Here is a 15,196-nt window from a genome sequence, read left to right on the forward strand (position 1 = left end):
GTCGTTTGTGGGTTGAGTGTTGCAAAATAGTCCTAAAAACATTGACAACTTCTTTTCTTTTTTGTAACCCAGTGTATTGTGATCTGTAACTCAGCAATTGAGTAAATGTTTCGCCAAATAGTTATTTTTACTCTTTAGTAATTTCTTGGATGACTACCTTTTACTTTTACTTGAGTACAATTTTGGAGTTCTCCACCTACGTCTGCTCAGGACCGATGTGGCGTCCCGGTGCCAAACACTGCAGGAGCCGCGTCGGATAGTCCCAGATGACGTGTGCCACTCCTCTACTATCATGTGACATCCACGCAAAGCCTTTTAGAATCAGTTTAAGATTAGAAAACCTTTCGCACATACGTAGAAAAAAAACCTTCCCTCCGTGTCCTATCGGATTCACTCCTGGCCCCTCCTCCACTAAGGCAGAGACTCCCGGCCCGGTCCCAGTCACTCATCCCGCTCGGCTCCCCTTTGTCTCCGCTGGACGGGGGGATTGAAGAGTGTAATTGGCCGAGCCCGCTCAGGTGAAAGCTGGCCTCTTGTCTGGGGACACAAAACCATCTCTCTGTGTGTTGTCTGCAGTAACTGCAAGGTCAAAAGGACACTCCACATTGGGGGACTTAAACACACACACACACTCACATAAAATACTCCTCATTCATCCTCCAGCCCCCGACAATTGGTGCAGCTACCTGGGAAAGGTAATTATTTGCTCTCATGTCCATCTTCTGGTTTCGACAAGATTTAGCTGTCTGATCTGAAAGAAACCAGATCAGACCCCTATTAGTGTTGGAGAGGTTTTGGACTTTTTTTTTTTTAAACATTAACTTTTTAAACAAATTCATCCATCTGCATGTTCCTCAAAACAGAGATGGTCTGTTTTTGGTGCAATGACTCTGTCTTTAGGACATTTCTCTCTGATTTTTAAGAGGTTTGGTAGCAGAACGTTGCTGCTGCAGGCGTGTTTTTTTAGAGGAAAGACCCTCTTCAGACACGCAGATATCTACATTCAAAAGTTCAAAAGTATACGTTTGAAATCCGACGGCCATGTCGCAGAGAACTAAAAGTCGAGTAAAGTGCAACGGGCCGCTCCAGTTCCTCTCCTGTGTCATTTCCACGGTTTTGTGAGTAAGCTTTAAAAAAATGGGACTCTCCCCTTTGTGTGCTCATCATTTCTCACAGCCCCATATGTTACGACTCCTTGGAATACCAAGCACAAAGCAAGTTATGTGTGACGGCACAGGCACTGGCGGTATTTATGACGTCGGCAACAAATTTCCCCATCTCTAACTGGATGTTTCATAGTTTTATGGACAGACGTGCAAAGCGCTGGTAAACTCTTGCGGTTCTTTGGTGCCCGACTTGGGAGACAAACGATAAACTGTTTTTGTGAAAGTCCACCTCAAGCTTTACAGCAACCATTTATTTCTCTGTGCGCAAGTCGCATCCTAGAAGGTCGACTTATCGTGCGTGAGGATGACCATTTTTTTTTACTTCGGGATGGCTCACTGCTTCATATCAGATAAAAAAAAAAAAAAACTAAAAAAAAACATCAAATAAAATATGTGCTGTTCCACTTATTCATCACTCCACTCTGGCTTCCAGTAGCTAAAAAAAACAAGCATCTGTATCACACCCTTCGTACCACAAATTAATTAATAACTGTATGTAAATATTCAGATTTATACATTATGTATATTTAAAAAAGTAAAGCAAAAGGAGATTTGTTTTCAATGTGGCGACATGCTTGCATGCACAGTTGCATTAATTGGCATTTGAATCTCAATCTGTCTCTATGATTGTATTCTATTTGCATAAATTGTAGCATAGGTGCGATTATTAGATGTAGCTAAAATGTGAATCGGATATTTTTTGTACATAAAGTGCCCTGAGATGACAGTTGTACGTAAACCACCACATCATTTTGCATTTATCATAAATATTTGATTTTCTGTCGTTTGCTGCCCTTGTGGCTTTGGTCAGTTTGAATAGGCTGCACGAATTTATGTAGATTTTGAGCCTGATGTGTTGCATGGACCTAATATATCATCATATCATATGATACCTAACGTATCATATCAGTGGTTGGTTGATTGTTGGATTAGACGAGACATTAAACCGTTGGAAAAAGGAAAAATATCTATATTTTATTGCTTTTTGAACACTGTTATCAGGGGTGCCACACTGTGTGAAGGGTGTTTTATTATCTTCTTTATTAAATTAAGCAGGAAAAAAGAATATTGTTTATTTTCGAGGGAGGGACCAGCATGTTGTTTCATGTTTCTATCGTAGTGCGTGTCATTTTGAATACAGAAATCAAGCCCATTTCAGATATTCTTGCAAAGTTAAATGCATTTTTAAACCTGGCTGATCTATTCAGCATGCCGAAAATCTGCTTCTGCGAAAAGAGTGAAGATTTAAAAAAATAATAATAATACAAAAACAAACACATTTTGGCGTCTGTGAGTCAGATAGATATTCTACTCTTGGCTGAACAACAACAAAAAATAAGTAAATAAACTGTATCTATTTTCTCAATTTTTCCTGATGTGTTGTTTCTTTGCCCTATTTGTCTGTTTAGTTTTGTTACTTTTAAAAATTGTGGAGTACTCACTACTGTAGATCAACATTTAGCTTTATAGTTTTAATATTCAAGTTCTTAGGAAACTCCTCTTAGTTTTCAAATCTAGAACAAACTTCAAAAGTGCCATTTACTAAACAACCAAGAACAAGAATTAAACAACATTTAACTTTGTATTGTACAAATCTAGAACTCAACCCAGAATAACTGTAACCAACATTTAGTTTTATACCTCACAAATCAAACATGGAGAACCAACATCCAGTTTCATCAGAGCAAGAATCCAGAGAAACCCCTGATGGTTTATAACTTATCGACGACTTATTCTTATTTTTACACGGCGAACCAATATATGTAGTTTTTAACTTTTACCTTTTTGTCTTTCTTTTGGTTTTGTTGTTTTGTTTGTATTTCCTCTTCATTCTCGTAAAGCACTTTGACCTGCCTTGCTGCTGAAAATGTGCTATATGAATAAAATTGCTTTACCTTAACTCAAACTTCAGCAAGTGGCAAGAAGTAATAATCGACCAAAATCTTGAAAAGGTAAAACTCTTCCTTCACAGATTTATGGCCAGCATGGGTGGCCCCATCTGGAAACATGAGTGCACTACACTGACACTGAATACGTGGTGTTATGCACAATACATCACCCTTTGGCCTCCCACTCACCCACGCTGTGCACTAGGTGCCTTTAGTTTCTCTATGGCCCATGACAGAAAGGCAAAGAAATGAGGTATTTGAGAGCCCTACGTCATTTGACGTCTATCACAAATATTTGATTTTCTGCTGATTGCCGCACTTATGACTTTGTTCAACTTGAATAGGCTGGATGGATCGGTGTCAGTGAAATCAGGAGCTTTTGAGCCCCGATGTGATGCATGCGCCCAGTGGCGCCCTGCCAACAACGCTGATATGCAAAGATTGAAACGCTAAACACGGGCAAGTAGACGAGAACCATTGTACGTTGAGTGACAAAATATCGACCATTGTGTGTTTTCTGTTTTTTTTTTTTTTTACAAAACCATAACAATGGACGTGATTTTGATCCTTTGTCATCAGCATAGACTATCAGGAAGGTGGCACAGCATGGCCACTGAAAAACAAGCAAAGTAGAGCAGCTCTTTTAAGACGCTCTCATTTAGTGCAAAAGAGAGCAAAACCAAAATTTGCCCACAGATCATTGCAGTGAAAAAGTATTCCAAGACTTTTTTTTTCTTTTCTGTTTTACCTTTTTTGGGGGGTGGAGGGAGTCAAACCTGATGATTCAAATAAGACAAAGACAATCTGAGTACTGAATTTTCCAAACTATAAGTCGCATCATTAATATTTAAAGAAAAAAACTGGAAATGTACATATATAAGTGGCACCGGGCTATAAGCCGCTGGTATCTTTGCCGCTCTCGGTTTTCCATAAGAGGGTAGGAGAGGGCTGCGTCCTTAATCCGTCTCCAAAGCCGAACCATGGTTTCGTTCACGCCGAGCTTAAATGCAGCGGCTCTATTGCCCTCCTGTGCTGCCAGATTGATACTCCTCAACTTAAAAGCTGCATCATACGAGTTTGAAAACGTTTCTCCGCCGTGCCTGCTGCTAGCATGTGCTTGTTGTAAATAAGAATTAGCACTTTCTTCTTTGATTTCCAATTTTGACTTCCATTGATTCGCTTCCTGCTACAGAGCCCCCTGGTGGTAGAAGAAAAATCCACAGAAAAGCCGCTCCGGGCTGTAAACTGCATCGTTCAAAGCGTGGGAAAAAAGTAGCGGCTTACAGTCCAAAAAATGGGGTAATTGCAAATTGCATCTACAACATCAAATGTTGATGCCATATTGAATAATGCCAATATTTGAAAATGTAATTGCCTTATAAACTTTATAAACGGCTGCAATAACTGCTTTTAAGCGCTGATGATTACATGCAGGTGGGTGTCTCATGGATGTAAAGACATTTTGGCCCCCTCCTCTTTGAGGACTGCTTTAATTCACCTACAGTGGTTGGTTCTTAAGCATCAATAGCCGTTATGGATCAGACTTTGGTCTAGATGTTGACTGAGCCAGTAGCAAAACCTTTCTTTTTCTGTGTGTGTGTGTGTTTTCTGCAGGACGAACAAAGTCCACTTGATTTTTTGTTGTTGTTTTTTGTCACAATGTTATGGTCAAGATTTCCTAGGAGAGATGGGTAAATCAATTAGAGCGAGTTATTCAGGTCTTGATGAAACAACAAAAACTCAAACTATCAAGCTGCCACCGCTACGTTTGGGCGACATTATGATGGTCTTTTTCTGAAGTTTTGTGTCAGATGAAATGCTACACTCACGTTGTCCGTCCACAGATTGTTTTCACAAAGGTCTTTGGGATCGTCGAGATGCTTTTGGCAAATGTGAAACAAGCCTATACGTATGTTTTGTTTGGATATTTTTGCTTTGAAAGGGTTTGGGTGACATCCATTCACTCATCCTGACTCTAGAGTTTTTTTAGAAAATCTTGTCAATTAATAAATCAAATTTTATTTGCATAGCACATTTCTGCAACAATTTACATCATAAAAACACAGAAATGCAAAGTCATAGAGCAGACTTTTAACAATTTAAACATTACATTTAGTCAAGTCCCTTAATTTTCCATTGATTATGTTTCAAAAGCAACTTTAAGCAACTTTGAACTCTTGATTTAATTACAGCTACATATCTTTTTGGGGGCAGGGGGTATGTTTATGCTATCTTGCATATTAGGGATAAACTTATTCCCCATTCTCTCTTTGCAAAATATCTTAAGTCCTGTCAGGTTGATAATATATTGCAGTCAAATAATTGTGTGTGTGTGAAGGTGTGTATGCGTGTGTGTTTTCTCATTGTTACATGAGCAAGGATTCCCAATCATGTTGCATTTCATTGTAAGTCTCACAGCTCCGCAGTCTTTAATGTGTCTTAACAAGTTGTTTTATGACAGGTAAAAATACACTGCCCTTGCAAACACACGAATACACACCCCCACGTGCACACACACACACACACGCGTGTGTGTGTGTGTGTGTGAAACAACCGGTGGAACAGGTAAAAGGCCCTTCATGTTGTGAGTGAATACACAGCAGTCAGTGAGCGAGAGGCTCTGGACAGTACAGTGTGTTCAAGCTGAAACTGAAACGGAGAGAAGAGAGACCGGTTCTTCCAAGTGCACTAAAATAAAAAGAGTAACAATAGTTGGCCTTTAAGTTGGTCATTTTGGTATTCGGGCCTCGAACTGCTGCGAAATGTGCAGTACCCGTGCCACTTGCATAAAAGCTACAGGGAGCTGAAAAAGTGTGGGTTAAGATGGAAAGTGTTGGTGAGGTGGAATGAAAAGCGTGTGACCACAAATCATTACAAAACACACTCCAAAAAAACGACGCGACAGATGCTGAGCAGGTTAGCTAAAACAAACACGCCTATTAATTAACAGGGGAGAGAACTACAAAAGGTACAGTCACCTGGTTGCATAAGTGTGCACACCTTTGAACTAATGTTTTGTTAAAGCAAAATTTTAATGAAGTTTCACTACACACCTCACATCAGCGATAGCGAATCTGATCATTGTGAAATTGAGTTTACTTCCTAGACCATAGTTGCCGAGAGGTTACAAAAGATCCGATTGGCCAAAGGAAGCAGTCAGGAGAGGGATGCATATTTGTATACAGAAACATTAATTGATGGACATTATCAAGAACAAATGTTACGACAGTGACATTGCTAAATCTGTCTGGTCTGCCGATATTATTAAAAAAGGTCAGATACAAACTGGACAGGCAGGCGGCCACAAGACAAACAGCAACATCGACAGGGTTGGAGAGTTGGAGGAATTTTCTGAAATCACAAACTGTGTCCCAGATGTAACAACAATCTCCTGTGTGCTCAATGTGTTTAGGTTAGGAAAGGTTGAGAGAAAGAAGCCTTGCCTTTCCAAGTAATTAGATTTATAAAATATATGTTTCAGAATAGCCTAGGTAGAAGACAATGAGGATTGAGGGCAAGAATTGTCCTCACATTATGATAAAGTTTGATAGCATTTGCGAATCAGAGGCATCAAATGTTCTTCACTCGAGACCTGGATTCCTGATAAACACCTACCAAAGATGATGGGACTCAACAACAATTGGTTTAAGTGTGTACTCATTTATGGAACTTGGTTATTATCTTGAAAGGTGAGACAACTGATTAACCTCAGGGTAATTAATCGTTGACAAGGTTGCTTTTGGAGCTTTCAGTAACTACGTGCTCAGGATGTTATCAGCCCTATTGGAGCTCCTAATTACATTTGATCCTGATCAGACAAAATGCTGTGTACCTTTGATCTTATTATGCTACAAGTTAATTGCTAATTGCTTTGTAAGCGTTTGATCCTACTTAACTATTGCACCGCTGGATTCTTAAATAAACCTTTCTTGCGTCCCAGTTGGTTAAATGCAACATCAAGGCAAAACATTTTTGTCCTGCATGTTGTTTCCAGAGCTCTCCTTGCTTCAACGGTGACCGTTTAACCCAACAGGCGTTCAACTTTGGCCCCAGGAAGGCGGAATAAAAGATTAGAGTACCGCTAGTCGTTGCTTTTATTGCTCCCCTTTCCCATGATTCTCCTCAGTTTGTGCCTATTTCCTGTCTCCCCTCCCTCCGTGTCTTGTTGATATCTTTCTGGAAGGTAGCGAGTCTGTCTCCTTGCTGTCGTCGCACTCTCTTTTTCTCCCCGCTCTAATCGTTTTGTTGCTTTTTCATGCCATGCTCGGCGGCATATTTATCCAAGATAGCAACTGGGTTTCCCCTCTCTATGCGGGTGATGGAGAATAATTGCTGTTGGTGTTTGTGTTTGCCTCTGTGTGTCCCCGTATTCTGTTAAACAAATTGTTCTTGCCTGGCTGTTCTGATGTTTTGACAGGAATGTACACTTACACACACGCACATGCCCTCGCGCACATATACCCATGTAGACACGTAATGAAAAACGAAGCGTAACAACGGGTATTTGTGGAAGCATGTGTCATACATGTCTGAATAAACAGAACAGATTTAAATGGAAAAAAGTAAGCATTTACACCATAACCTATTCAGTAAATGATTAAGGTTCTGTCCACTAAGCTGTCTGCTCCAACATTCTCCATTGATGTTTAGCTAATTAGGTAAAATTAGCTAAACGTAAGCTAGTAAACACTGTTAACATTCATCCAAAACCTCCTTTTAGCAAACTATTAAGCTTTCATTTGCGGTACCAAAAAAACATCTGAGTGAACTGTAAGATTTTTAGCATTTGTGTTTTTGCTAAAAGTTGCAACTTTTAGTCTTCTCGTCTGAAAGCATCAACTTCTAACATTGTCAACTAAAATCATTAGGTTTTAAGCTAGCAGTTGCCGATTTAGCTTTACCAGCTAGCAGTAAGAGCTTTCACAATTTCCAATGAAAGCAGAAACTTTCAGGCTTTTGGCTTAAGTAGCAAAGTTTGCAATTTTCAGCTTTAAAACTTTTTTTTTTTAATTATTGAACGTAGATCTTAGTTACAAAGCAGAACCATTTCTCAAAATGAAAGAGTGAACCATGCTTTTTTTAATAGAAAAACATTGCAATAGCTACAAGAGATCATTTTTCAACAATTTTAGTTTATTTTAGCTAAAATGGCAAGTTTTAGCAAAAGCAACACAATAGCAACCTTTTAGCATTTTTAAATGAAATTAGCACCTTGTAAAATTTGAGCTAGAAATAGCATAACAGTTAAGCTGACAGCATATTTGCTTTTAGCTATGAAAGTTGAACTATAACAAACTGTAGCTTTCTATTTTACTACTTTCAACAGGAGTTGTGGTTACAAATAATTTCTTCATTGTGACAAAAAGATTTAAGATGAAATATAAGGCAGTTAAAAAAAAAAAAGTGAACAAAACTTTAAATGCAAATAAAAACAATAAAGTGGTTAGTGTTTGCATGCTAACATCTCTCCCTGTCTGTGCTGAAAAGAGTTGTTTTTGTATGTTTGTCGGTTCACAGCTGTAATCTCAGGTAATTGTGTTTGGAAAATGTCAGCTGGAAGACTTCCTCTTTTTCAGAAAGAGAGTCACAAAAGAGAGGCTTGAGCCTTGGGAGACTCTTTGTCTGTCACTATACTTGCCAAGTTATTTTTTTGGGTTTTTTTTACACAAGCCCAGTTTGATAAGGCTTTTGATGAGACAAAACGGATGGTTGTTATCTCCAAGGTGTAGCAATATTAACATCAGATTTTAAAGACTAAATGGTAACTGTTCATTTTTCTCTGACTGGCCTATAAGAGAGTGGCACCAGGAATCTTATTTCCCTTTTCTTCTTTTTATTTAGCATAGGTCCACACTAAACTTACACGCCGGCAAGCACAAGGTTTGCCTTACTGCTGTGTGGGTACAGTTGGCGTTTGGGCAAAAGGCCAAGAGTAGCTGCATCTGTATCCTTAAACTCGTCTGAAGGTGACAGCGGAGTGAAAGTACAGGAAGCGAGTGTGAAGTTTTTCCTCAGGAAGCGGAGTCCATTTCCACTTGGCTCGTAGGCTGAACCGGAATTTTGTTTTGCGTAAGCACGGCGGGTCAAAAATAACGGCGTATAAAAGCAGGGAGCTGCAGGAGGCTGCTGCTCACACACAGGCCCCTCAGGAGGGCCAGAGCGCTGTCTGACTGGCTCTGTTGCACTTTGTGGGGTATGCTTTGAAAACTTAAAGCGAACTTATAAGACACTGAACATGGGGTAGAAGGTTATGTTTAACGTTGGGGTGTAAAAAATAAAATAAAATAAAATTCTTACTGTAAAAAGATTACATTTCTTGAATGTGACAACGCTGTTACCTTAACTACTACTTTAATCTTGTAAGAAACATTTTCAAATGAAAAGGGTTTTCTTTGACCACAGCAATCGCAAAACTGTAGTATATATTTTTTAAATATGTATTTAAAATAGCTTTTTTTTTTTTGTTTTGTTTGTTATCGTGTTTATCTCTTCTCTCTCTGTGTCCTATTGTTCACACTTATCCCCTTGTGCATTACCAAAGGTATAGTAGGGTGTATGTGTCATTAAGGATACGTGTTGGCCAGTCCTTTGTTTACTCCCGGATTTACAGGTTGTCTTGATGGGGCCCCTCCGCTTCACGCGTTTCTGTTTGACAAATACAGACGGAGATGATTTGAGGATGAATAAATGACGCGTTTCAGTTTGAAGTGGTCGAAACGAAACTAATGGAGGGGCTTTTAAAGTGCTTAATATAGTGTTAGGTTGAGTGGGGGGAGTCGACTCGCGTTTTTGCTTACCTGGACCAAACCCCCTCCCCCCACCACCACCACCCAAAAACAACAACACATAAATAAATAAAAAAATCATGCCGCTGTAAAAACACTTATTTTTTTTGTTAAAGTTTTAAAGTAAATGAATAAAACGCTTTATTGGGCTGTACGTTTCTTCACAATGTAAGTGACCTGGATTTAATGTCAGCGTTTGGAGTCGTCCTCTTGCTCCTGCCTCAAGGAAAATGTCAGGTTTCGTGTGAATGAAACTAATATCCATGTACCAATGCCTTCGGGGATGTAGTGTTTTTTGTTTGTTTGTTTTTTGTTTTTTTCGTAGACGTCTAGCATAAAATAATTGACTTAGTTCTCTTTCAATTCTATACCTCTTATTTAAACACATGCTCGTATAAACTACAGGTTATTTCTTTTTAAATTCTTGTGGCACGTTGATCTCACCTGCTCAAGAAATACCACTTTTTTTTCTTTTTTTTTTTTTTTTTTTAACTAGACGGGGGAAGGTCGCGCATGCATAAGTACGTGTGCACGCGATTACTGCACACAGAGGCCACGCCTCCCACTCTGAGTTACAGCAGCGGTATAAAAAGTCCGTCTGCGGTGTTGATACTCGCATCCTGAATCCTGGAGCTTTCCTGAGTTGTTCATGCAAACCAGAACGTGCGCTGTGCGTGCACAGATACGTCAAAGTCTTAAACTCGCATTGATTGTTAAATTTACAGAGAGAGAGAGACTTTCACCATGGCTGTGGCTGAGGCACTGATGCCCGCCTGGACGTCGTTTCCAAATTTCAAAGCGATGGATAACGTAAGTAGAAGAATATATGTTGTATTTAAATAAATAAATAACTGCCTTGTTGATCACCAGCGTAGCATTTCCTTGTTGTTTTTCCTGACATGACCTTAATTCATCAATTAATTTTATTGCGTTTATTTTCAGCTTTGCGACATGGATGAGTGGGTGAGGAGCGGCGCAACAGGTGGCACGGGCAGCGCGCGCATCGAGGTCGACTTGAGCATCGTTCACTCTCCGTCTGCAGCCCACAAAGACGACGACGAGCTCGGGAAGTTTCTGGACCTCGAGTTTATCCTGTCAAACACCATCTGCACCGACTCTCCTGCCGGGGACAGCGACAGAGGGAGCGCGTCTCCCACACAGCAGCAGCAGCAGCAGCAGTGCGGGTACTCTTTGCCGGAGTCGCCGGAAAGCTGCGGCGGCGGTTCTCTGCCAGACTGCACCGACCCCCCGCCTTCTCACCTGGCTCAGGGCTTCGCGGGCGTCGTCGGCGGCTTCGTGGAGTCGAGCCCTGTCCGCAGCCTGATGGCGGAACTTCTTACGCCCGACATGAGTTATCCAGAGGAAGACGCTCGGGAGAGAACGAGGAAGGCAGGGGACAGCTGCGAGTACACCGAGCTGCGGGCTTTAAACGGCCCTCCGCTCCCCCACGCGGCGTCACCTCCGCCCCCGCTTGGATACAAAATAAAACCCGAGCCCAGGGTGCAGTCCTGCATGATAGCTGCTGCAGGAGCCTTTGCGGAAGGAGCGTATGAGAAACACCAGATGCGTTCAGCCGCAACTTTTACGCACCACCAGCCTCCCGTTGCGGCGCAGGGCTTCGGCGCGCACCAGATCCAACTTCAGGGACGCACAGACTGCACGCTGCAGCCGCAAATGAGGCCCCACCAGCAGCATCTTCATCATCACGATCACGATCAGAACCAGCTGTCAAGCCAGTACATGAACGCGCCGTACCACCCGCATTACGCACACCGAGGTGCGCCACAGTTCCAGGGACAGTTCAGCATGCATCCCCAGCAGCACCATCCCGCCGCCTCGCTGCAGGGGATGATGCTCACTCCGCCCTCATCGCCTCTGCTGGACTTTTACGCGCACGACGAGGCCGGCTGCGTGAAGCAGAAGCGAGGCCGCAAGTCTTGGACCAGGAAACGCGCCGCCACGCACAACTGCGAGTTCCCCGGCTGCGGGAAGACGTACACCAAGAGCTCCCATCTCAAGGCGCACATGAGGACGCACACAGGTGAGCTGATCTTCCTCGTCGGTGTTGTTGTTTTGTGTTTGTGCAGCACGCGGCGCCCGAATTTCTACCGTTTACCACAAGGTGGTGCTGCTTGCTGCACTGCAAATCCTAACTTCAGCTTTGGCTTTTCTGTTCGCCAGGTGAGAAGCCTTACCACTGCAACTGGGAAGGCTGCGGCTGGAAGTTCGCCCGATCCGACGAGCTGACTCGGCACTTCCGGAAGCACACAGGGCACAGGCCCTTTCAGTGTCACCTGTGCGAACGCGCGTTCTCTCGCTCGGACCACCTGGCTCTCCACATGAAAAGGCACATGTAGGTCACTCTCAGCTTACAGACTCTCTTTATGGAACCCCCACTCCCACCACCCCGCACCACCCCATCCTCCCTCTCCCCTCTGGGGTATCACTGTCAGCATCTCCAGAGACGCAGCACAGCAAGTGGAGAGCTTCTAACTGAACTGCTGTGCATGAACCAAATGAAGCATTCACATAGAGGAGCGTGCCGACCTGCGGTCATTATGTACTTTATAAGAAGATGCAAAGAAAGTGGGAAATGGTGGAGATTTTATATTTTTTATGTTTTTTGTTTTGTTTTTAACTTTCTACAAGTGCCTCATTTCTACTAAATCAAGTGCCTCTGGTGGTTTCTGTATATTTTTGTAAAAAAAAACTAAAATAAAATAAAATATGACAAACACTGGCTAAGTTATAGTAGTTTAGTATTTAACTAATTTCTTCCATCTGCCTTTGTTCTAAGTTATTGATTATATGGTGAATGTCTTAGCCAGACTGCTTTCAGGTCAAAGTTGCCATATTTTTCCTCAGCCCAACAGATGTCACAGTCTTGCTTTGCATTGTGGGATCAGCCTGTGTTTCACTTTCAGTCTTATTATTTTTTTTTGCTCATCCAAGCAAAAATGACCAAATTCAGGTACTATGCTAGTTTTCTACAGCGCTAACAGACACAACTTCCTTCATCTCATCCACACGTGGCTCATTTTGCCAGACTACGGTCAGGAGTGAATGAATGAGTGAGTGAATGCATGAATGTTGAGCGACTGCGTCTTAAGAATGAAGTATCCGCTGTAACCACCGGTCAAACGGCTTTTACTTGAAACTAAAATGTAAGTTTGCATATGTACTGCTGACGAAATGCAAATGTTTTTCTAATGTGCTCAAGGGCTTGGAATAAAAAAAAAGAAGTACTTTTACAACAAACACGCTCTTGTTTTTGCTCATTTCAAACTGTCACGCAAGTTTATGTCTTTATTTAAGTTTCTTTCTTTATCTGCTCCTTTTGAAATCTCTCCATTATAATTAATTATAATTAACTGCCACGTTACTGAATCAAGCCTGAGGTTCGAGAACCTTATATTAACCACACCATTGCTTTGAACTGTGAGTGTAAAATGGTCAAACCGCTCTAAAATATATCCCAACTTTCATTGTTAAGTGATGAGTTTTGTTGTTCTTGCACTGTGGTTCTCAAACTGTGGAACACGGACCACTGGTGGTACGTTGGCTGCTTTCCGTGGCTCTCACATGAAGTGGCTCAATCAGCCATTTTTATGCTAACAAGAAGAAAATTGGCTGTAGTCCAGAACAAAGAACCAAAACAACCTTCAGCACATTGATCTCCAGTAGATACTGCTCAGGAGAATGCTAAATATTTTCAGAACCCCATTAGGAGAAATCAAAGCCCAGCACAGCAAAGTCAAAACAAAGTGCTGGTAGTCACTTAATGCTGCTTTCTATCTGAAATCAGAACTTAACTTTAGGAAGAACACCAAACCCGACTCTACCGTGTTCTAAAGGAGAACTTGACATGGTGTGATGTTGCACTCAGTAACCAGAAAAACCTGTACTGGTACAAAGTAATAACAATGGGTTTTATTTTATACGTACTGAAAATGATGAAGCATGTTCACTAGTAGTAATATTTAATGTGATACAAACTGAGAGAAAGGCTGATAAATTGCTGCAGCAGCTTTCACTATATCTTAAGCACAAAGCAGTCATAGTGGATTTTCCAAGATGGAATTGGTTAGATTTGTAATTTTTTATTATTATTATTATTATTATTATTATTATTATTATTATTATTATTATTATTAATAATAATAATAATTATTTATTTATTCAACTACAAAGTTGAATAAATAATTCAACTTTTATTTTTATTTAACAGTAATCGGTCCGAGAATCGAGCAGCTTCGTCGAAGATGCCTCCGCTGCACATTCATGCGCGCGCTCTACCAACGGTGACGCCTCGAGCCCAACCGGGAGATTTTAACATCCAGTAAGAACTGGTCGCATTTTTTAATATTTATTATTTTTCTGTCTTAAGTTGTGACAAAAGACATCAAGTGTAAAACATCCTGGTCTTGACGGTGTACTGCTTTAACACGTCCTGAATGCAATTGGAAAATATTTCATATACATCACCGAGAAGAACCGTAGCAGGTGAGTTGACCAGGATGCCCTTTAAAATTCGCCTCGTTGCTTGTGCAATACTGCTCCCTAGTGGCCATGGAGTTGCGTAGTTCAGGTCAGTGATGAAAAGGAAGGTCGACTTACGAATTATTTTCACTGCAAAATAACAAAAGACTCAATACAGACTCTAAACAGTTGTAAAAAAAAAACAATAACTATTGACCAGTGTTACTTACCGATTTTATGATTATGTCGTGAAAAATGTTTCATGACATAATGCTTTATTTTGAAGTTTTTCTATTGTTTGTTTTTTATTTTTCATATCAGAGGTTAGTGATAATGTGTATTTCTTTTTATGAACCCCACATTTCTTTATTATTATTTTTGAATTGGTAACATGTAATTATCATCATAAATTTCATGTTTTCATCAACTGTAAGCAGAAAAATCCCCTTTCACAGAGATAAAGGCTTGAGTACATGAGTATGTGCATATTTAAAGTATCAAACATGTTTTACTCAGTAAATTAATTGAAGTACATTAATCCTTGAAGAACACTCTTATTTATTGAATATCTCCAAACATAGTCTTTACCTATACTAGATAAACCTATTATGAACACAAATCAGAAATATTTTTATTTTATGTGGAATAACAAGAAACATCTAATAAGAAAATTAATATTTGTAATTCTGAGGTATTTTATTTTGTATTTTGTGTTATTATTATTTTTTTGTTTGGTTACAAAATGTATTGTTAAAATGTCACATTTTTAATATTTAAATGCTATTTAAGTGCAGTAGGTGAACAAAGATCGCATTTCACTTTCGCAAGTTTGTGGTACCACATCTGGTCTATCACTTGTTTGGGAGCATTATTAGCA

At 40.5% G+C, this 15,196-nt stretch overlaps 1 protein-coding gene across 1 annotated transcript in view; it reads left to right on the plus strand.

The window, feature by feature from the left end:
- The window catches only part of klf17 (Kruppel-like factor 17), a 60,299-nt gene extending 47,201 nt beyond the window's left edge, over positions 1-13,098 (plus strand). Inside the window, exons 2-4 of the mRNA XM_044135095.1 lie at positions 10,566-10,650; positions 10,783-11,881; positions 12,022-13,098. Of these exons, the coding sequence (XP_043991030.1) occupies positions 10,566-10,650; positions 10,783-11,881; positions 12,022-12,197 (1,360 nt within the window). The 3' untranslated portion in view covers positions 12,198-13,098. The remainder of the gene's footprint in view (positions 1-10,565; positions 10,651-10,782; positions 11,882-12,021) is intronic.
- Positions 13,099-15,196: the final 2,098 nt, after the last annotated feature.

This window comes from Gambusia affinis, linkage group LG12 (assembly GCF_019740435.1).
Source record: "Gambusia affinis linkage group LG12, SWU_Gaff_1.0, whole genome shotgun sequence".
Taxonomy (NCBI): Eukaryota; Metazoa; Chordata; class Actinopteri; order Cyprinodontiformes; family Poeciliidae; genus Gambusia; species Gambusia affinis.